This window comes from Ixodes scapularis, unplaced genomic scaffold (genome assembly GCF_016920785.2).
Source record: "Ixodes scapularis isolate PalLabHiFi unplaced genomic scaffold, ASM1692078v2 PGA_scaffold17__5_contigs__length_683569, whole genome shotgun sequence".
NCBI classification, from domain to species: Eukaryota; Metazoa; Arthropoda; class Arachnida; order Ixodida; family Ixodidae; genus Ixodes; species Ixodes scapularis.
In genome coordinates, this window is record NW_024609843.1 from 373583 (window position 1) to 396192 (window position 22610).

Consider the following 22610-nt stretch of genomic DNA (forward strand, 5'->3'; position numbering starts at 1 on the left):
CCAGATTTGCTTACGCTTATTGGAAGCAAACCATGGGAGCCGGCTAAAGGCATTATTCACTGAGACGTGTTTTGACTGTTTACCCAACACGTCTTAGAAAGCAAGGCCGCAGTGCTAAAGTATTGCCGTCGCCTGCAAGAGGCCAACACAAATCATAGATGGGACACGAGTGCTGCGCCAGCTTCGGGAGGGATTCGTCTTCAATCAGTGAGAACACGAGCTTCAGCCGAACGCTGACGCGGCACTGGTGTTCAATGTGTGCTCCGTGTTGGCCTTTATCTTGTAGGTCAGGGGTCGGCGGCCATTTTGCTGCTTCGGGCAAACTTGTCGAACTTGTCTGCAGGCAGTTTTTGTAGGCCGAATGTGACCGTCGTACAAAGAAGAAACACACCTCCAAAGATGTCCGCAGACTCTCTTCTGCATGATGCGTTACTGAACGCGGCTTTAGAGGAGGAAAGTCATAGGACTTGTCTTCTAGGCGCTATTGTCAGAACACATGCGTCAAAGTCTTCTATACTCACAGGGCGTCGATGCCCACGCAGGTCGTTCCCTGAGTGGCGCAACGGTAGGCGAAGACCCACTGGGGGAAGGCCTCGTCCTGTACCACTTCGACGGCGTTGCCGAACGAGTCGACCGTCTTGTTCATCCGCTCCCAGGCCGTGCTGGTCCGGCAAATCTCCTCGGACAGGGGAGCCAGGGCGATGTCGGGTGGGTTCCTCTTCACGCCGCGTGGAGCGGGTCCGGACACTTCGGGCGCTTTGCTTCTCTTCGCCTGAAATGTGGCGAGATCGGAGTGGTTCTGCGATGAGGTTTCCAGGAGGCGTTAAGAGACTGAAACTTTGGGCATCGTCGTGGGACGCGCAGAAACGTTTACGTGCAATAATCACTGACCAGATGAGAGCGTCTGGGAGGCTCTTCAGTTGTTCCGACTCGAGCGCGCGTTACTTACCTTTGATAAACCATCGGCGCCTTGAGCTTGCAAACGCAGCCAAAGCCCTAATGAAGCTAGACAACGAGCGCACGCTGGAGGCCGGGCGTACAAAAGAGATGCTCTGCCGGTCCAATCTTGTCGGTGGCTATAACTCCCGTTACCTTGACTCAAGCCATACATCAGAGATTATGCTCCGTTCACCAGTCAAGGGGTCATGAAACGATTTTCTACTTTTGCTAAATACTTCTCAGAATCACTCTCTGACGTTAATAATGAATTATTCTTTCTAGGCAACGGCAGTCGCCAAAAAAAATCGATACATATGAGTATCGTTCATCCACTCAACTCGGAGCCAGGCCAAGTGGCCACGTGGCATGGTGCCTATTCTATGCCGTCAACGTTAATTATAGCCACGCGCTGAGGTCGGCAGAGTAGAAAACGCACGCTGAGCTCCAGGCATTGTTAGAGTTCGGCTATTCTCATTACCGCAGTGATTGGACACGAGCCACTACCCGAGTGTCCGCCAAGGCGTTGATTGTTACGAGCCGAAATCGACTGCTCACGCAGTTGTCATGTCCAATCACTGATCGGCTTTCGATTGTCGTCGGGCGGGTGATTTTGATCCCACAATCACGTCATCAAGCTTCGCGAAGGCATGAATGAAACAAGTAGACCCCTTTTATCTTCACAATTTCACCGCGACCAAGAAGTTCCTGAATCACCGGCGGTCCGCGAGAGTATACGATGGCCAGACTAGGACCAGCCCACCTCTGCAAAGTCACGAACATTTCAACCCGATATTGTTTCATGACCCCTCTAAGCTGAGACTAGAAGCTCCGCCTTCAGCGCGAGCTTTTTGCCTTTGCTAAGACAAGTGTGAACGCGCAGGCACACGCAACCAAAGCACTGCGGAAGCCAGTGAGCACGCGCTGAAATCGGAGCTTCTAGTCCCAGCTTAAACATGTAAAAAAAAAAAGTCACGTATTTTTTTTTTTTTTTTTTTTTTGCAGACTGAGTTAAAGCAAATGACGTGGAACAACACCATAAGCAATAAGAAATGTTTTTTCTGTAGTCCGTTGCAACTCATGAGGGTAGGGCGAGGGTGCTGCTGTAGTGCTTGATCGGATTCACCTGGTTTACTGGTCGCGTTTTCAGTACAAGCTGCGAGGGGGAAGCGAAAGTGTCCATCGTCTGTAGGCGTCTCCAAGCTTTGCTTGGCGTCTCCGCCCGCGGTCCTCCTTGGCACGCGACGATCGCAAGCATGAACACATGCACCGTCTCGTGACGGTCTCTAAAATTCCTACAGGCTTGTTAGCTCTTACGGTCTCCATGCTCAATTCTTTATGTGTATCCGGGTAAAGGAAAAAACAAATAGCAATTTTGCTATTTGTGTGTCGTTTGGAAGCCATTAGGTTTAGACGCTGCCGACGCTACGTGCTGATGGCAGCAATCAGACAGCGTCAAAAGCGTGCCATCATGGTGTTCGTCATGTTCATTTGCGTGCTCTATCACTGCTGGACCAATCATGTACGGGGAAGACATAGTGACTTGGCTTTTGACGCTGTTTGATTGGTTCCAATAGATCGCGTGGCGTCGGAGGGCCGCCATAATTATGACGTATAGCCGAATTTTGGAGAAATAGCAAATGTTTTTATTTAGCGAATGGAAGGCGGTAGAGTTAAAGGGGTTCGTGCCAATGGTTATACTCTTCTCTTGGCTATACTTTTTTTTTTTCATTGCAGTTATGCTTAAACTCTTGACTTTAGCTTTCGTCGCCCAACCCAACTATGTAGGTAGTTGGCACCCGTCACACGAAGCACCCGTCACACGAAAACGGTCTATAGATTTCGAAAGGTTACTACTTCTAAGTGTTCTATAATTGTCCGATATTCTTTTTATAACCTAGCACTTTCGAGACTTCATTTTGGGGCTTTGAACCCAACTACGCCAGAATTTAGTATGGCAACCGTCACGGGAAAACGGTCTGCTGTATCAGCAGACTCAAAAACTCATAAAAAAAAAATGACTAAGAAAACAAAAAATAAGGTATTTTTGGGGACAGCGTGCCAGTCATGTCGGACAGCAGCGATTGCAAAAAACACATGAATTAGCTTACTGATTTACAAAAATTTACTAAATAACTTTAATTATTAAGAAAATCACGATTTCTATTACGAAATTAATGGTCATCGTGGAAAACGACCAAATCAGCCGATTGCAGAAATATTTGTGGCGTATGCTTCGTCTCCCTGGATTCCGGAATAGGCATTTAACTTCGACGCGTCTGTGCGTTTCTTCCGTTTCTTATTATCCGAATTTTCGCACCGCAAGTGGTAACAAATTTAGCGCGCATCGGCGCACCCCAAATCTTTTTTTTTTAATTATTATTGACCGATTTAGTTTAAATACAGTGAGTTTGCAGGTGAGCTGTTGGATTTTGATCATGTCAAAAATTACCCGAGACTGTGGTAAACAATAGGGAAACTCAGTAGACAAAAAAAAAAAGTTTCCTATCTTTTACCGGCGCAGTCGCGGGTAATTTTCAACGTGATTTAGTGGTTTTCAGTGACGACCGTGGTAGGATTCTAATTGAAGCTATATGTCTACTTTAACTAACAAAATGCCCAGGAGTAAAGTTTTGTTAATTAGTGACCTAATTAGTGCCGACTTTAATTTTTTGCTGCAATACTTGACGTCCACCGTGTCTGGTAGTTTGTTCTTGAAAAGTTTGTTTTTCTCAACCACCCTACTTTTAGGAGCTTTTTCAAGTTTTCGCAGAAGCACACACGGTACATGTCTCTGGTTATGGTGACCAAGTTAACAAACGCAGGGCATATGGTTTGTCATGTTCACGGTCCGTGATTGGTTGTTGCATGTCCTTATCGGCTAATTCGGTAATCTCATTGGCTAGTGAGCGATGATACGATGCTCCAGGCCCCTAACGACCCTGCTAAACCCTCGGTGCCTACAGGCGTTACCTGCTGGCGGCGGGCGGCGGGTGTCTCATCGGGGCTGACGTTGGGCCTGTCCTTGCCGACCCAGAGGTACCGCTGGTGCAGCGCGGGGTGACGGCGGACGTGCTCGTACAGCTTGTCCAGGCGCTGCCTCAGGAACTGCGCCTGGGGATCGGTCAGCTGCAGCAGCGAGCTCGAGCTCAGGTCTCGGATCAGCTCGTCTGTGAACGCTGGGCCGAGGAACGCAGCAGAGTCAGAACTCCGGCAGCCAGCACCCGACGTATAGCGAGCGTGGGCCTTCGATCTATTTATAGACAGGGGAATACTGCGAGATCCCCGCACTCGCTCGCATTTCCTTCGTATAAGCACAGTCCTTTAATGCGCTCTTATATAACTTTGCGTTGGGCACTAACACGAGCTTTCTTTAAACTCTCTACCACGCCTTTCAGCAGAGCCATATTTTTTCTTTACTGTATACATTTAAAGAGGCACTCCAGTGCTTTTTGTAGAAGCTTGTTTTTGATGGCGTATTGCTCGTTGGGCTTTCATCAATAAAAATGGCCAGTTCTAGAGGGCAAGACCTCCTAGTAAAGTCACAGCAGTAGAAATAAACGGACACTAATTTCTTTTGACGGGGGCATCCTCGGGTCTTCACCACTTCCAAAAAATTTGACCAATGAAAATAGTTATAATTAAGTGGAGATTCTGAACGTTACTACTATTGCTCTTTCTAGGCACGTTGTGCATTATATTCACAAGAACGTCACATCTTTGGGCGTAGGAGTCGCAATACAGCAATTATTGGTTGAAAACGACGTACTCACTAAAAAATGCCTGCGCGTCTACTTACCCGCAAAACACTCAAAGAACCAATCTCTGCAATCTACGAAATCAGCTCAGCGAATGATGAGGCGGAACATCTGTTTAGACCTCAATAGTAAGTCTGCGCTGTCGCATTACGCAATGCAAGCATGATGACTTGCATTGCGTAATTTATGCCACAGCGCAGACTTACTCTTGGGGTCTAAACAGATGTTCCGCCTCATCATTCGCTGAGCTGATTTCGTAGATTGCAGAGATTGGTTATTTGAGTGTTTTGCGGGTAACTAGACGCGCAGGCATTTTTTAGAGTGCGCGACGGCGTCCCCAGGGTGGCTGCTCCAAGGCGCAGAAAGAGGGCCGTGTCGCGATCTTCGATTATACTTTTAATAGGGAAATCGGTCACCCATCGAATGTAATTTCAGATTTTTTTTATCTTTAGAGTTTTTATTAATACACGATCTCAGCATCCATTTGAAAATGCGAGACGTTTCTGATCCAGCATTGGGGATATTCTTTAACCGCACGCAGAGTAAACGCATCAGTTAGCGTTGAGTCACAGATATAACTTTGACGGAAATAAGACCCTTTCTTATTCTGTCTCTGTCGTATGTAACAGACCGTCTTATGGACGTCGAATGCATAATCGTAAGACATTGCGACGTCCTGAGGACGTCCAAGGAGCATTTTATAATACATGTTAGCGTCTTGATGACCTCACGGGACATTCATAGGCCATTGCAACGACCTAAGGACGTCCATGGGACAACTATGTGATATTCCAACGATCCAAGGACGTTCACGAGACATTTATAAGGCATTGCGATGTTTTGCAGACGTCCACGGGACGTTTATGGGACGTTGCGATGTCCTCAATGTGTCTATGCATTATGCTAGGAGTGATGTTGTCACCCGATGATGACAACATAGAGTTCTGATGACCGTTCCGAAACAGCACGAGAATGAAGCACCCAGAACATGTTGTGACTGCTAGCAGTCGGGATAAATTTAGTTTCCTTATCTCAGACATTTCTGCCTGCAGTATCTAGATTGATCCACTGCTGTACGCGTATGGCCTGAATGTCCAACGAGACTGAATGTCCAACGAGCCTGAATGTCCAATCGGTCACGTGACAGGCGAGACGGAATGTACAACGAGACGAAAGATCCAATCGAGACGAAATGTCCATCGAGTCTGAATGTCCAACGAGACGAAAGGTCCAATCGAGACGGAATGTCCAACGTGCCTGAATGTCCAACGAGACGAAAGATCCAACCGAGACGGAATGTCCAACGAGCCTGAATGTCCAACGAGTCTGAATATCCAACGGATATAGAATGAACCTTGCAAAGATTTTAGAAGACATTTCTTTGTTGAATTGTAGAATTACTGATAGTTACGGCGGTGAAAAATGCGTTCGATGGAATGGGGAACCTGACATTTCGGTGCGGAGATGTCGGTACGCGATCATTTCGGTGTGTGTTCGCTTCGGCACCGGGCTTTTCAGTACCGGGACTTTTGATGCACGGCTGTTTTGGTGTGCCGCTGAGCTTGTGTATCTGACGTTGCCTCTGTGAAGTCCCCAAAATTAAATTAAAATTACGCTCGTGTATTTTTCACACGTCATAAAAAACCCCAAAACAATGTATTTATTGTTCGTTTTATATACCTAAATATAAAGATGATTTCAATAGTTAAAAAAATGACGTTTAAAAGGTCACACATGCTACAAGATAAAAGACCGAACTCGTTGACCATTGACAATCTGTCACGCGTTTGATTTTAGAAGGGTCGTTCCTCTGTAGCGGAAACAAATGTGGGACCCACGAGAGCTCTTAGAATTGTTAATCGTGCTTATTCTCAGTCACAGTTTTTCCGTATTGTACGAGTTGCTGTGTTTTTCTTATTCGTGTCCCTAGTCCCGCAAAGGTCATGTCCCTCGCATGGGAGAAAAACGCCTGATTGAATTTTTAGTATTATCTATATTGTTCTGTGAAGTCAGTGTAGTATGTGTAATTACACTAAATTGTAGTTTTTGCTTTCTTCTCTTTTGCAAAACGAACGTGAAAGTTTTAGACATTTCCGATTGGATTTCTCGGTCCCCAGAAACAAAAATTCGATCCTTATATCAAAATCAGTGATAGAATACAACGTTCCTTTCATTAAGACTTTGTGCAGGTAATGTCCTCAAGTGGTGAGCTTTTGTCCGGTGATTGTGCGGAGGATTCAGCACATTGACGCGTATCGCGAAGATTAGTTTCGCATGCTTCGGCCACAAAAGCGATTGCTGTCGCAGTGAACCATGTATTAAGCAAAGCAACAAGCAGGCAGCATTAATAATCAATTCTTTTTAGGATTGGCTTCCGTCGTTTCTGCCTTTTTTGGTCACGTGGCATCCAGCAATCGCACCGATACGCGCCCAGGTAGCATACCAAGGCTGCGGTCGGATTTCAACTGGTTCTAACTCTGTCATAGAGCCGCTGCGACAGTGCGACCGTGATTTATTCATATGCGCACATTACAAGTGCACATATGGCCACGGTATCAGGAAGTCAGCCCCTCACTCGGTCTTCCCAAATTCCATAATGCTAGAGTTGCGAGTGAACATATTCACGAAGAACCCGACTTTTATCATTTTGAATAACCCGGGTACGATTCACTATCGGACCCTTGCCAATTCTGAGAGCTGCATTTGTCATCCTCTCTTTTTTCGAAGGAAGGTCTCATTGTTGACCCCCACTGTCACCGGCAATCTACACCCCCAACCCTAATTAATTATTTTCGACAGTTCGACAAACGGGCACTTTCGCCCCATTCTTCATTCTGCGAATCGGCCGAGGGCGAATTACCATATTCGACGAATTGTCCTTCTTCCAGTTGTCCAGAGACCAATAGAATTTCGACGAAGTGACTGGATTTGTGACGCAATACGCTTCTTCTACAAGAATAAAAAGCCACGTGGAACTATCTATTGTTATATTCACACATGATGCAGGCTATTAATACATCCGGGTGTGAACCTTCTACTGCACGCCGAGACAGATGCGTTCGCGTCCTTTATCAGCAGTCAAGCTCCCACCTACCAAGACGTCATGAACTACCTCGACAGAATGGCGAGCTTTGGAGTGCTTCCAGAAGCCAGTTAAATTACATGGGCTTCTGAAAACCACTATGCATGTCACATGCAAAAAAAAAAAGTTACGTTCTGCGTGATACTAGTATTATCGCTCTACTCACTGACATACAAACCTATTTGCAGGGAATGCAATTGTTGGGTCACACCCTCCCCATGCATTTATGGACGCGTTAGATGTAGATTTTATTTTAAAAAAAAGATATCTATATATTTTTATTAGTGGGAAATTAAGCTTGTGCAAACTCTTGATGCCACGCACCCACAGCTCCCAAAGCTCCTTTAAAAAAAAAATTAAATATTGACTCTGCGCGTAGTCAGTGGCGCTGGCGGGCGGTCGAGTGTTTACAATGCGGGTCTCCGTATGTAGCGCATCTATAGAAATCGAAATGGGCAGGGATGAGGACGTAACTAGAAATCCCTGGGATCTGAAGCGCGGCTTTCATAGACGTGCCCCAATTGCGATGCACTAGAATACCCGGACTTTGCATTTCTATTATATATTTCAAACTGGCTGACCTATGTCATCGGAACATTCCAAACATTTGAGCTCTTAATATCAAAGGAGCGTTTGGCGTCGTACAATCGACACCTTTAACTGATTGGTACATAGCTGCGCATCGGCACTCAGCTAACTAACCATCAAGCCTTCCTATAGATGAAATCATAATATTTGTGTCTGCTCTGTTTCTTTGTCGGTCCGTCAACGTCGGCTTTTGTGGCACGGCATTTTAGTATGATGAAACTACAGCAATGCCTGGAGGAACGCGGACTAAATATGCACACAAGTTTTTACATTTAAGAAGGAAAATTATTCTAGCACCTGACAGGCGAGACAGAATGTCCAACGTGCCTGAATGTCCAACGAGACGAAAGATCCAACCGAGACGGAATATACAACGAGCCTGAATGTCCATCGAGACGAAAGATCCAATCGAGACGGAATGTCCAACGAGCCTGAATGTCCATCGAGACGAAAGATCCAACCGAGACGGAATGTCCAACGAGCCTGAATGTCCAACGTGCCTGAATATCCATTATTGGATCTTCCGTCTCGTTAGACATTCAGGCTCGTTGGACATTTCGTCTCGTAATCCTGCTGTATAGTACTTCTGCATTCGCAATTTTCAGCGATGGTGGTACCGCGAGGTGTGAAACTCGCGCTCCATATAGCTCCTGGATGATCGGCGGCACAATAAAGTTGCTTGCCTGCACTGCTCGTAGCAAAACTAGAATTACGCGTCGCAGTCCCAGCCGTTCCACGACGATCATCAAGACGACAGCCATTTTGACAGGCACCAGTGTGCCCCCTATGGGTCGTGTAAGTTGCGAATGGATGTGTGAATTTTGTGCACATGGTTCCATGTGATTGTGTAATATCTTCCGTATCTTGGTCCTGTATAGGACCGGTAGTATTCCAAATAAATAAATAACAATACCCGATGCTACGCCGCTGCCTTTGCGAATGCATCGTATCGTTATCGGTGGTAGAGTCACTACATACTAAAGCTCTCTAATGAAGCGTCTGCGAACACACGCTTTCCATGAAGGATCAGGTACTCATCCAGCTACTATTGCCTTCTCGTTACGTCGTCTGCTTCTTGCGCAAGAGTTGCAGTGACGTCAGAACGACGTCGAGTTCTGACTGGCTTTGATTGGAAGGATAGTGGGTAGACTTCATTGCTAGATGTCTCGAGGTCTACCCATTATTATTATTTTTTTCAATCAGCCCATAACAACTGAGCGTTCTGACAACATAGCAACCCGTGTGCAAAAAGCAGACGAACTTTTGCTCCACATAGCCTGTTTATATGATCTTCACACATTCATAGGCAACCAAAACACTATGCATTCTTACAGACAGATGTTTGGCATGCCCACTACATCCAGTTGCGATTAAGCTTGTTTAAGGGTTCCTAAGTGTTATCCAAAGCGCACCAAGAAGTATAATGTAAGCTGTCACCGACTATAGTAGATTCTTTGCATGAAAGTAAAAACATATAGAGGAACCACATCAGACACACATTACTAGTTAATCAAAGGACAGATGACTTACACGATATTTTGGTACCCTCTTGTTACTTATCATTAGGGATGCCGCGAACCACCCTAGGTTCGAAATCGAAAGGTTTCGAATTGTCGAACCGTACTGATGTTCGATTTCGAAAGGTTTCGATATTTTCGACCGTTCGGAGGTTCGAATTCGAAAAATTCGCAACTTTCTAAAAATGTGGGGTTTCAAATTTGAAAAGTTCGAAGCTTTCACGGTTTCTAAAAGTTCGGGTTCAATTATTTCGAATATTTCTTTACTTGAGGTTCGATATATTAGAAGATTTCGAAATTCCCTAATTTGAAAATCGAGAGATTCAAATGTTTTGAATTTCTTTGGACCTAAAATTCGAACATTTCAAATTTTGAAAAACAAAAAGATCGATAAAATCGAACATTTCGAATTTATTTCTACATAAAGTTCGAAACGTTCCAAGGTTTCGATTCTCTTTTAGGGCTTAATTTAAAAAAAAAAAAAAAAAAAAAAAAACTTTGAAGGTTTTTATTTTTTTCCAAGTCCAAGTGCGCAAAGTTGGAAGTCCGGTTTTCATGTTCCGCCACAGTTTCAGTTTCAAATAACGTTTTCACGCCTCACTGGTTTTCACGAAATCAGGTTTAGAAAAGTTCGGGTAATGATATTTAAACTGCGCGAAGTTGGTCAGGCAATTAAATGAGACAACGAGTGTCCCGGATGTGCTGGAATATTTGCCAGTGCAGAGTGACGTTTCACAATAGATCAGTAATTGTGACCGCCAGCCCGGGGTGGTCATTAACGTGCATCACGAAGTAGTGATCCTACGAACGCACTGTTTAACGATACTCATCCAGTTCTAAACGGCCAGGGGCAGGCAGGTGATTGGGGCTCAGAAAAACCTTGAAGTGATCTGGCAAACTGCCCCCCTACCCCCTTGCACGCTGGTAGTAATCCGATCAAACACCGCCCGAGTGACGCTGGCATATAGTAAGTTTAGTTTGTACATGATGCAAAATCATGAGACTGGGAATGAAATTTGAAAGAAAAAGTGTAAAAAGACAGAAAAAAGGGGACAGGACAACGTCTCAAGCTCAGCTTAGGACAAGGTCTCAAACTCAACTCAGCTGAAAACTCAGCTCAGGACAACGCCTCAAACACAACTCAGCCGAGTTTGAGACGTTGTCCTGTCCCCTTTTTCTTTCTTCTTACACTATTTCTTGCGAATTTCATTCCCAGTCTCGGGATTTTGCATCATGATCAACATTCACCAGCTCGCCTGCACCTTGACAATTTTTTTTTGTTTGTAATTGCTTTGGAGGTTTATTTTCTGGGGCGGAAGAAACGCCGAGCAAAAAGCACAGAAGCTGACGCAACTTGAGGTCGAGGAGCGCACATGAAGGCACCCTAGTTCTACCATACCAGCAGCGTCGGAAGAACAAAGACGGGGGGAAGGGGGAGGGGGGGCTCCAGTCTCCCCCCCCCCCCCCCCCCCCCCAGATATTTCGGACTGTTACAGAAAACAATAAGAAGAAAGAGGACATGGTCGAGCTTATTTTAATCTGAAATTATTTATGCATATGTATAGCTACTGTCGCTCTTCACTGCATAAAAGATCGCGTAGATGGTCATTGTTAGAATCTCGTTGTCAGAAGGCACTACTCGTCACATGCTTAGTGGTTCGGAAGTTCGAAGCTATGTCTTTTCGACCTAAATAACAGTGCCATTGGTAAAAAAATAATCAATAAATAAACATAACAATAAATGCAAAAATAAAAAGCTCTAGAAAAAAAACTATCAAGAACCCGCCAAAAGTGTTGTATTCTTGCATATTCAGAGGCCCAGAACAATAAGCGAGATCGTTTCACGGCACTCGTGCCCACGCGTGCCCACTCGCAGCGTCGAGCGGGTTCGTTTCGGCCGGCACTCCACGGGTGGTTGCACCCTTCGAGTTTGTTTCATCGCTGACACCCCACGCGTGCATGCACTCGCTGCACCGACAAAATTGAGAGTGCGAAAAAATGCAATCCCGTCATGCCTCGCTCCGGCGAGGCCGGCGAGGAACGGGAGCAGACGACGAGGCTTCGTCAGCTACGATGCGTCGCGAAACCGATAGAAAAAAAAAATATATATATATATATTCTAAAAGAAATCGCGTCCCGCGGGCAACGGAATCAAACGCGAGCTTGAATTGTGAGCGTCTGCTATTTCATGAAGAAAGCAATTGAAAAACCGTGCTCTATTTGGAGGATTTAAGTCGCTCTGTTGCCATACAAACGCTGAAATATACTAGTGTGTAAAGAAATGCTGAGAACAAACGCATCTGCGGTCAACGAGATGTTTATCACCATCAGTGTGCGGGGGAAAAATTGAAAAAAATTTTTGACAAAACTCCCCCAGTGGAAACCTCTGACTGCCCAGTAAGCATCAGAGAAAGCTAAACATAGTGACTTTACCCGAGGTTTGGGCAACCTGATCATGTTTAACATTTACCTACGTCAGCTAACTTGCCCCGTCGTATTTGGTTTGAAAAAGCTCTCGTTCTTGACGCCCTCAGCAAGGCTAATATCTGATCCCCCTGTAATGACGATCGAAACCGAAAGTCCCACGCAAAGTTTTGCTGGATGTTCCAACAGACTAGTTTTAAAGGGATTCTGAACCGAAATCTGGATTCCCCAAAACAGGCAGCAAAAGCGTGCAACGGGATGCTACAAACACCAAAACATCACTCATACAGCGATATTTCAAACGGATGACCATATTCAAAAAAAAAAAGAGGCGCATTTGGCAGTAATGTTGACGTCATGTTTCTCCGAGAATTAGAGGGAACGGCCTCGCGTCTTTTCCGCCTCGCAGCCTTGAGGGAGCGAAGCGAAGAGAGGAGGAAACTAGGTACCTTGACGGTCACGCGCCTCGTCGGCCTGGTTCAATTTTGAACTCTTTTTCCAAAAATACGGCCGTCCATTTGAGATATCGCCTTACTAGTAGTGTTGTAGGGATTGTAGCTCACCGCCTACATCTCCAGCATTGTTTTTTTGCGAACCAAATTTTGGTTCATCTTCCCTTTACCGAACCCTTACAGCGGTTCACGCATAATACCATAATACCATGCTCAAACGGATCAGGCTTCTCCTCGGACAGCATCATCAGTGTTCTTCAGTGAAAACGGTTATAAGAATCAAAAGATCGCCACCAGCTGCTTTGTAGACAGCTGGCTGCGGAAATTTACGCCGTCTATAACTATCTGTACGACAGCCGAGTTGCTTGAAGTCATCGCAACTAAAAACTACAGGCTGCAGCGATCAGCGTTTGTAGATAAATGTTGGTAGCGACTGCATCCTCGCATTCCCACTCGTCACTCAGAACAGAAAGGCGCTAGTTTCGATATGAGGCCGGCACCTTTTCTACAACATAGATGGCGGCAGCATCAGTCTTCTGCGCTCGGTGCCTTTGGAGAGTTCGTTTGAGTCCAGCTTCCCGTGCAACACTCTGCGAGTGCGATGCATTCTGGGAGAGAACTCGAACGGTGCCAGTGCGTGTGAAACGAATTCGCTAAAACAAGTTTCTCCTATCAAAATGTGCACAGGCCAAAAGATACACGTCCCAAGAACGTAAAATGAGAAAAAAAAAATATATATGACGTGCTGAACTTGAACAATTTTCAAAATCTTCCCCCATGAGTTAATTTATTCCTCAACGTGAAAAAAAACACAATAAATACATTGTTTGGTATTCTACAGATGGTAATGATATGTACTGTTCTCTAGTGTTAATTTAAATGTGATACCTCAAACAATGTAGGCGAAACAAATTACCAAGTTTAGGGCATAATTGCCACTAGCTACATGTCTGGATATTTCTTCGAAACTCGTCTTGAAGAACAATAATCGTACCTTAAGACGACACTTACCTAGGCTTTACATAGATCATTCTTAAAAAGTTTAACATCTCTACCATAAATAGCTTCGGCTATAGCGCGCTTGAAATATGGCACAAACGACAATTGCCAAAAACCCGTCGTCCTTCCTCTCTCCTTCGGAAATCTGTTTCGTTAAAACCAAGCATGCCAGATGATTGAAATAAATGGCATTGTCTTTCGCAAAGAATGCAGCACCGCATGTAAAATTGCGCAAAAAAAAATTACGAATGTACCTCACTGCTTGAATCCAAATGAAACCGCCCGCCGGTCTTTCGAAGTTTGACGAACTTCGAACTTTTATCCTAAAAGGTCGAAGTTCGTCGAACTTTTGACTTTTCAGGAATCGAAAGTTCGACAATTTTCGAATTATTTAGATCAATAAGTTCGAAAGTTTGAAAATTATCGCATTTCTTAGCGATGGAAGTTCGAAAGTTCGAAAAGTTTCGAACTTTCTAGTGCAAGAAGTCCGAAAGTTCGAAAATCATCCGATTTTTTAGTCTATCAAGGTCGAAAGTGCGACAAGCATCGAATTGGCAGCGTAATAAGTTCGAAATTTCGAAAAAGCGTCGAACTTCTTTGTTTAATAAGCTCGAAAATTCGACTTCCGTTGAACTTCTCGATGTGGAAAGTTCGAAAAATCGAAATCTTTCGAACCTTTCGGACCGCTTGATTCGATCATCGAAACTTCGGTTCGAAAAAAGTTCGCAGCATCCCTACTTATCATACATCGGTTGAACAATAATGAAAGACATTTCTTACTAAAATACCAGCTTTTGGTTTGTGATGCGATGGTTTGTGATGATCAAGCGTGCGGTTCCTTCGTTAATTGGAGCTATTGACCACTAAACGTAATTAAGAAATACTCGCCGTGATAGAATATGGTGATTCCATTGGTAAGCACTCAAAGAGTACTCATACAAAAAAGGATGAATCATCAGAGAATGTGGAGTGAATGTACTCAGGACGTGCTGGAAGTGATATCCTTTAAGGCTACGGTCCCACGGCAGCCATCTTGAACAAGGCGTTAGTTCAACCAATAGATGGCGACACGCACCCGTGGGGTGGCCGAAACATTGGTTCACAGTGGGATGGCTCGAGCACCATCACGTTCCCCTCGTGGCCTTGCTCGCGCCGCTGGCAGCTGTGCTCAGCTAACTCAAGTAGCGTGGCCCAGCAAGCCGATGTATGCGAGAATGTCAGGCTGGGTATATGGAGATGCGGTTCAGCGGTTGTAACGGGCTTTCGCAATAAATCTTACCAAGAAGGAATCTGGAATGCACGCTCAATAGACTCAATCTTTCAAGGCACCAGTGGAAGCGGACGTCAAGTAAACTGCTTCGCGATTTACTGTACTTACCTCACCATTTTAATGACGACTAAAATAAAGTCACGAAATATTGTGTTTCACGGGGTCCGGAAGATGTTGTAAAGATTGTTACATTATAGGGTTCCCAGAAAACAGACGCCGTTGTAATATTTTCGGAGGTACCGACACACATAATGTTGTAAGTACAGCTTACGAGGAATATGATGAAAACCATCAGAGGAAATAGGAAGACGTTTATTTGCAATGATGACGCTATGAATGAACAGCGTTTAGCGACGGCAATTTATGAGCGTTCGGGAATTTATAAGTTGACGTGATTGCTAACCATGGACATGCGGACAATGAAGACCAGTTTTGTCGGGAGATGGAGTTGTGGTGATGACCTGATATCGGACGACTCATGGCAGACGAACAAGCAAGTTTCTTCTCAGCGAATGGTAAGTGTCCAGTATCAAGCACAACACGTGGCTACCGACGCTGTCGACGTTTCGAACACTTACCGCTTTCGACAAAAGTCCTGGCACCTGGGCTAACTTTGTGAAAAGACTCGAAGTCTTCCTTGAGTCCCGCGCCATCATGGACAGTAACTGAAAACGATTCACTATTCAGTCGGTGGGTGGCGAAACGTATCCACATCTGCGGAGTCATGGGCGATGCGTACTCTAAGTGGCTAGAAGTTTACACGATGTCTGCCACGACGTCCAAAAACGTCATTGACGTTCTACGGTCTCTTTTACCTACTTTTGCCCTACCGAAAACACTTTTCTCTGATAACGCGCCAAATCTTGCTTCAAATAAAATAAACAAGTTTTTGAAAAAAAAAAAAAAAAAAACGGCATCAGGCATCACATTAGTGCACCATACCATCCTGCAACTAACGGGCAAGCAGAACAGATGGTGTGCGAAACAAAAAAAATCACTTTTGAAGCTTGCGGAAGAAGCAGTTCAGTGAAGAATCGCCAGGTTCTTGTTCTGGCAGCACGCGTCGGTCTCATCTTACACGGGAAAAAACCCGCCGAAGCAATATTCGGCGGAAGAATAGCCACACCCCTCGATCTCCTGATACTATGGCTTACGAACAAAGATCGAGAGATACCCACATCGGGAGTAATGGCAGTTTATTCGGTCGGACAACTCGTCTACGTGAGGAATTTCAGCGGAAGTCTGGCCTTCCATGTAAAACTTGGGTAGAAAAGGCTCTATGTTGGTTGACCAGGAGGTGTCATCTCTCTGAATAGGTTGGATATCAATGCCCTTAAGTGTAAATATAACTAAATCACAAAACTTACTTTGTGTATTGTGTAACTGCCCTTGTATTTGATAGTAGAAGCTATGGTGGTGATCTGGACCTTTCACACCAGACTCCTTTTTTTTATTTTTCGCCTCATACTCCTTGGCGGTTTAAGTATGCTTCAAGAATCTTTTGGAACGGGGACACTTTACGTCAACGAGGCCATTTGTTCCAAGTAGTAAATCAGGGAATGCTGCTAGAAATCTGTCCCTCATATTAACAAATAAACCGCACTTCTGCACAGTGCAGTTTTCCTGTTCCACGTGCAGTTGTCAAGCAACATCCTCATTGATTCTACCATATACTGTTGCGGGTGAAGAAAGTCTTTGGGTGCACGATACTTGAAACAAGTCTGCACTGTACGTTGTGGTTCGACACCCACTAATGTCGTCGTCCTTATAGAGCCTCATCATTTAATCATTACCTCGTCACCTCATATTGCTCTTCATCAACAGTAAGTACAATAGGCTACCGCCACATTACAATCCAAGAATTGAAAAATTAAGTCGTTCAGTCCTTCAACAAGTTTATAATTTATATAATGTTATTACGTTACATTACCTCGAGACGATCGACGTCCATTGTCGATCTTCAAATACTTATACCTGTATATAACTTAAACGCACAAGGGGGGTTGGTGGCCGAGTGCATGGTCTAGCGCACACAAGCTCGGAGCACTGGGAGCGAAAGCTCGCGCTGCAGAACCCACCCCGCCCCTGCCCGTTTCGATCTGGAAGAGCATCGTACCGGCGTGCGGTCGTGCATCACTACTGCGTGGCGCACGTTAAAGACCCCAGGGGTGCTATGTTGCGCTTTTTGCACTCCCAGGAGACTTGGAAGAGGAAAGTGACGTCAACGACACAGCAAATGCTGATTGTATGTTGACAGAAGAAAACGAAATCAACACCCAATCTGCGTTTGCTGTGTCGTTGACGTCACTTCCCTCTCCCTAGTCTCCTGGGAGTGCAAAAAGCGCAACATAGCACCCTAGGGCCCGTTTGCTCGAAGCACTAACCGCGGCTAAAGTTAGCCGCAGTACGGGATTTTGAAATCACGTGACTGGCTCGGTAGGGATGCGGGGAAACATGGTGGCGCCCCAGCGAATGAGCGCCGCTGGCTTTGGAAATAATATGTCGTTGTAGCTGCAATATCGAGCGCGTTAGTTAGCAACGAATGGTGCAGGAGGCTTTCGCTTTGCCTTACCTCAATTAATCCGCAAAGCATGGGCAATGACATCGGCGCATTTTTTAGATAGTGTTTCGATTCTGGGCATTCCTAAGCCCAAATGAACGCGAAAATTGTCGGCATGGCAACGTCTTTGGAAAGCGGATTGCCTTGACTCAATCGGCCGGGTATTGCTAGCACACAAAAGCAGACAGCGTCCCAACAGACTTGCTTCTAAATTATCTAAGCATCGCGAGGAGAACGCTGGAAGTGTAATTCTACGGTCCACGCGCGCTGGCCTTTCTCCTATAAAAGATTCGAAGTAAAAAATCATAATAAGGCTTTAACGAACGCGCGTGCAAGGCAAATTTAGTTTTATACTTTTTTGCTTTAGAACGGTTGCTACTGCAGACGCCAGCACGTGCGACGCGATCTACTACAGTCGCAGCATGCACCTCGGTGCTTGGATAATTTAGAAAAAAGGTCTGTTGGGACGCTGTCTGCTTTTGTGTGCTATCAACAATTTGCTTTCCAAAGACGTTGCCATGCCGACAAATATCGCGTTCATTTAGGCTTAGGAATGGCCAGAATCGAAAGACTATCTAAAAAATGCGGCGATCTCATTGCCCATGTTTTACGGTTTAAGTGAGGTAAAGCAAAGCGAAAGCCTCCTGCACCATTCGTTGCTGACTAACGCGCCCTATATTGCAGCCACAACGACATATTATTTCCAAAGCGAGCGGCGCTCACTCACTGGGGCCCCGCCATGTTTCCCCGCATCCCTACCGAGCCAGTCACGTGATTTTAAAAAAAATCCCTCTCCTAGGTACTGCGGCTAACTTTAGCCGCGGTTAGCGCTTCGAGCAAACGGGCCCAGGTTTTCGGTTGTACCGCACTGGCTAAATTGCGCATCTACAGCTGAGACACCAGACGCCCACTAAGGCAGACTAACTTCCGGCTGAATAAACATACACACAACAATTTGCAATTAGACGCATAATAACAAAGAACACGGCGTGCCGCCTCTTTTCTTTGGATGCCTTTTTTTTTTTAAACCAGCGCAAGCTCGTGCGTTCTCTCTTTTCAAACGGTTAGAACGGTCGCGTATAAAACCCGCGTTTCTCCTACCCGCCCGCTTCCTCGTCTCATTATCTGTATTTGGTTATAACTAAATAAGCTATAATAATGGTGTATTATTCATATTTACTTTCAGTTTCAGTCAGGGAAAAGGAGTTTCGCGGGAACTAGAGCCAATAAATGAGCTGCGCTTAGAGTATCGGCACTCTCTTCCCCGACAGTGTTGTGAACGCCGCCATTCTGGTGCTTGTGCAGAGCAGGCGCAACTGCCGATCGTCATGATTCAAAAGTGCGACATCCTCAGCATTAGATTCGGTGTTAGGAAGCTCATGTAATGTTGCTTTGCTTTGTCGCAAACTGCTTGAAGTGGGGGACGGAAAATCGTTTCTTGTGATTTCAGATAAAGCTTCAAATAACTGGCAACCATAATTTTAAGCCATACTGAGGTCAAGCGTCGCTACTCTGAAGCGTAGCTTATTCAATAACCCAATCTTGTTCAAGAGGCTTGTAATACTTAGGGCGCCTCAATGTCCTTCTGTTTAGGGTGATGCCACCCTTTGTAGTACCCGATGCCGACAGCACGCGCTCACGGGGAAAATACAAAGAAATCGACGAAAACAAAATGTCGCAATTAGCGGCGAGATGTTTTGGTGGCGCCCTCCTCTGGTTCCCCCTTGTGACGTCATTACCTTGCGAACAACAAGTTCGATGGTGTTTGTAAATAGCATGGTGGAAGCTTGAAATCGTTGCACTCTCAAAGGAACACTGCCAACACCGTCAAAAGTAAAGTTCTTTCGTTCCTCTTATTTCCGTCGATGCTAAATCCCCTTTCCTACGTCATAGTCAGCGTTCGACCAATCGTGGAAGGCCGACCACAGCGACGCTTTCGGTCGCGCACGGGGCTAATAGCACAATCAGCGCCACGAGCGCGTGCAGGGACACGCTTTTTCACGCGCTTCTGAACAAAAAATAAAAATAAAAGTGGGGGACAAAATGGCCAGATGTCGTGCTCCACCCTAAGCAAAGGGCACATGAAGGCACCCCAGTAATACCTGGAGGGGCCATGACGTAAGCCCCGCGGATTCCACAAGCCACTACCTTTTGACACCTGCCTCTTCTTCATTGTTCCCGCTTGTGCCAGTAAATTAGCTACGGTTCAGAGTAACGACGCTTGGCCATATTTTGGCTTAAAATCATGGTTGCCAGTTATATGAAGCTTTATCTAAAATCACAGGTAACGCTTTTCCGTCCCTCACAAATGTTTAAGCAACCCGCGACAGAGCATTGCAATATTGCATCAGCTTCCTAGCACCGCATCTAATGCTGAGGAAGTCGTACTTTTGGATCACGATGATCGGCAGTTGCGTTTGCTCTGAGCAAGACCCAAAATGGCGGCGCCCAAAACAATTTTGGGGAACGGAGTGCCGATACTTTAAAGCTCATTTAGTGACTCTAGGCATAAAGTGAACTCGGGTGTATTCTTTTCCTCTTCGTCTTCATTGTTTATTGATTTCAATCATATCGAATAATGAACACATTATATCACGCTACGCTTGTGTAATTATTTGTCTTAGATTTATTAGCCTGACCCAGTACTTAAACCATACAGTTATCGATAGTAAATCTTCCAATATATTTTTTTAATGTGAGGGTAAAAAGACACGGAGATTGATGATGATACAGACGCCAACGCCGCCCTCGGAAATTTTTTGAACATTAGATATCAGCAGTTTGTCTGCCATCCGCCAGGTAGCGCAACAAAACACCCAAACAGTTTTTAATTGTTTTTAATATTAGCTAAGCTCTACACCTATTAAGAAACCAAAGCAATATCATTGTGAAAATTTAATACATCGCAATGTATATCTATTCCAAACAATAAATACTATTAGATGCCAATAAATCTGTTTGATGTCTAAAAAAGATATGCGTCAAAACAGGTAAGTTTGAAACGCTCCTGGAGCGTTATGACTTGGAAAATGAAAAAAAGCCATCGTCCACCTCTTGGGCAACTATTGTAGCTCTAAATGTTATAAAAGATATTATCATAGTTTAATTATTTCCTCGGCGGCATTTGAACTACCATGACTCGAAGCATAAAAAAGTGCTACGTTTCATATAAAATATCTAAACAAATAAATTTTACACACCATTAAATTTTTTTCTGCATATTACCGATTATAAGCACTACATCTGTAGCTAATTTCATTGCCCTAGCGCGAGTCATTAAAAACATATTTGTGCTGAAAATGGTCAATTTTAGGGCAATATTTGGAGAGATGAAAAAAACAAACTAGTGCAAATACCAAAAAAGTGTATCGTTACATTCTGCTCCGACATCATCTTAACAAAACTTCTATATTGGAACTGTGCTATCTTTAATGGATCGTTCATAAAACATGAACTAGCGGAGCAAGTGAGGGTCCACGCCATCATATTCGCAACGCTACAAATGCGCATGAACAGTAAAAACCAACACATACATAGTATCAAATGAAAGAGGATTGCATTGCCTTTCGAATGACATCAACCTCGCAAAACAGTATTCAAAAGGAGATGAGTAATGACCTGCCGAAAAGTACCTAAACTGCCACATTCAGTGGGACCGTGGCCTTAAGCACAAAAAAAAAAATTAAGTATTCTGAACAATAGTTATTTACACTTACACTTCACGATGAGTCGAACGACGCCGCTCTTGAAACTGAAGGGAGGAGGATGGTTGGTCTTGAGCACCTGACCGAGGGCTGGAATGGAATACGTACAATCTGACCCCCAGAATTATACCACGAAGACGTGAGGCATGCTTAACATCTTCATCGACCAATCATGGTGCTTAAGCCGTTGCATTCATTTAGTTTACAATCTCCATCCTCCAAGCCCATGATACGCCAATAAAGCCGCGATCCCACTGCCGATACATCTTACAAAAGACAATCTGGTGACACCGTCGAGGCGTGTTTCTTGCTTGAATTAGTCTCGTCACATTGGTCATACAAGAACTGTCTGCAAACATGTTCGAGCAGCACATATGTGTACAAGGTGGCGCAAGTTACCGCCCGTTACAAAGGGTATAACCCTTAACATCCACCCATCCATTCATCCGTGTGAAGAAATACATGCTTCGAACATGCATGAGGCGTATCCGCAGACTATTGTCATCGTGTCTGCAGAAAACACCGTATCTTTTGTACGCTGTATGAACAGCAGCGCGACTTGGGCTTTTGATACTTGCATCTGTGGTATACCAACTCACCTGCCACAGCGAGGACAGGCAGCAGGATGATCCGGACTGTCCTGCCTGAAGACATCCTCAGCCTTCCATCTCCTGGCGTCCGCGGCCTCTTAAAAAGGACATCCTGGCTGAGTCACGTGACTTCAGCCAACTCTCCTGGCGTCTGCGTGTCGTCCCACAATCTGCCAGATGGACGAGCCGCCCGTTAGGCACGGCCATTGGCTCCACTTGGGTCAGTGGAGCAGCGAGGATGGCCCCGTGGAGGAGACTGTGCGCGATCTTCGCTTTGTAGGGCATCCCTGCACTTCCAATCACGGGTTCTTTTTTTCCACGACTGGCTGCGGATTGCAAATTTCCGAATGGATTCGTGTCGTTAGTCGCTCCGGGTTATTTCGAGCAGCGGCGTTTCCTCTCCCGATATTTCCCGGAAACTTTTTTATCTTTATCGTGTTGTAATTTTGTTTTTGTATTTTGGTCTGTACGGACGCATAGTGCGGTGATATCCGTCCTCCTTGTTAACGTAACGTCTTATATATGCAGCTTCGCGCGATTCTACCGCTGCGATGCTGAACAAAGTAATCTGGTGCACGACTTTCATAATTTACCCGCCGAGAAAATAAAAGAAACGAACGAACACACACATCTGTGAGCCTTATTTGCTTTTTCTTGTTAGTATCACCAGTCTCGTGGTAAACTACGAAAACCTAGGCTCTAGGCTATGGGATGAATGCCTTGTAAATAC

General features: G+C 45.0%; 1 protein-coding gene across 1 annotated transcript; it reads right to left on the reverse strand.

Moving 5' to 3' along the window:
• Positions 1-517: 517 nt before the first annotated feature.
• LOC121835646 lies at positions 518-21944 on the reverse strand. The gene is made up of 4 exons (XM_042290073.1): positions 21890-21944; positions 21303-21380; positions 3910-4115; positions 518-772 (listed from the first exon to the last, which is right to left on the reverse strand). Exons 1-4 carry the CDS (start codon positions 21942-21944, stop codon positions 518-520), a joined length of 594 nt encoding a protein of 197 aa, XP_042146007.1.
• Positions 21945-22610: the final 666 nt, after the last annotated feature.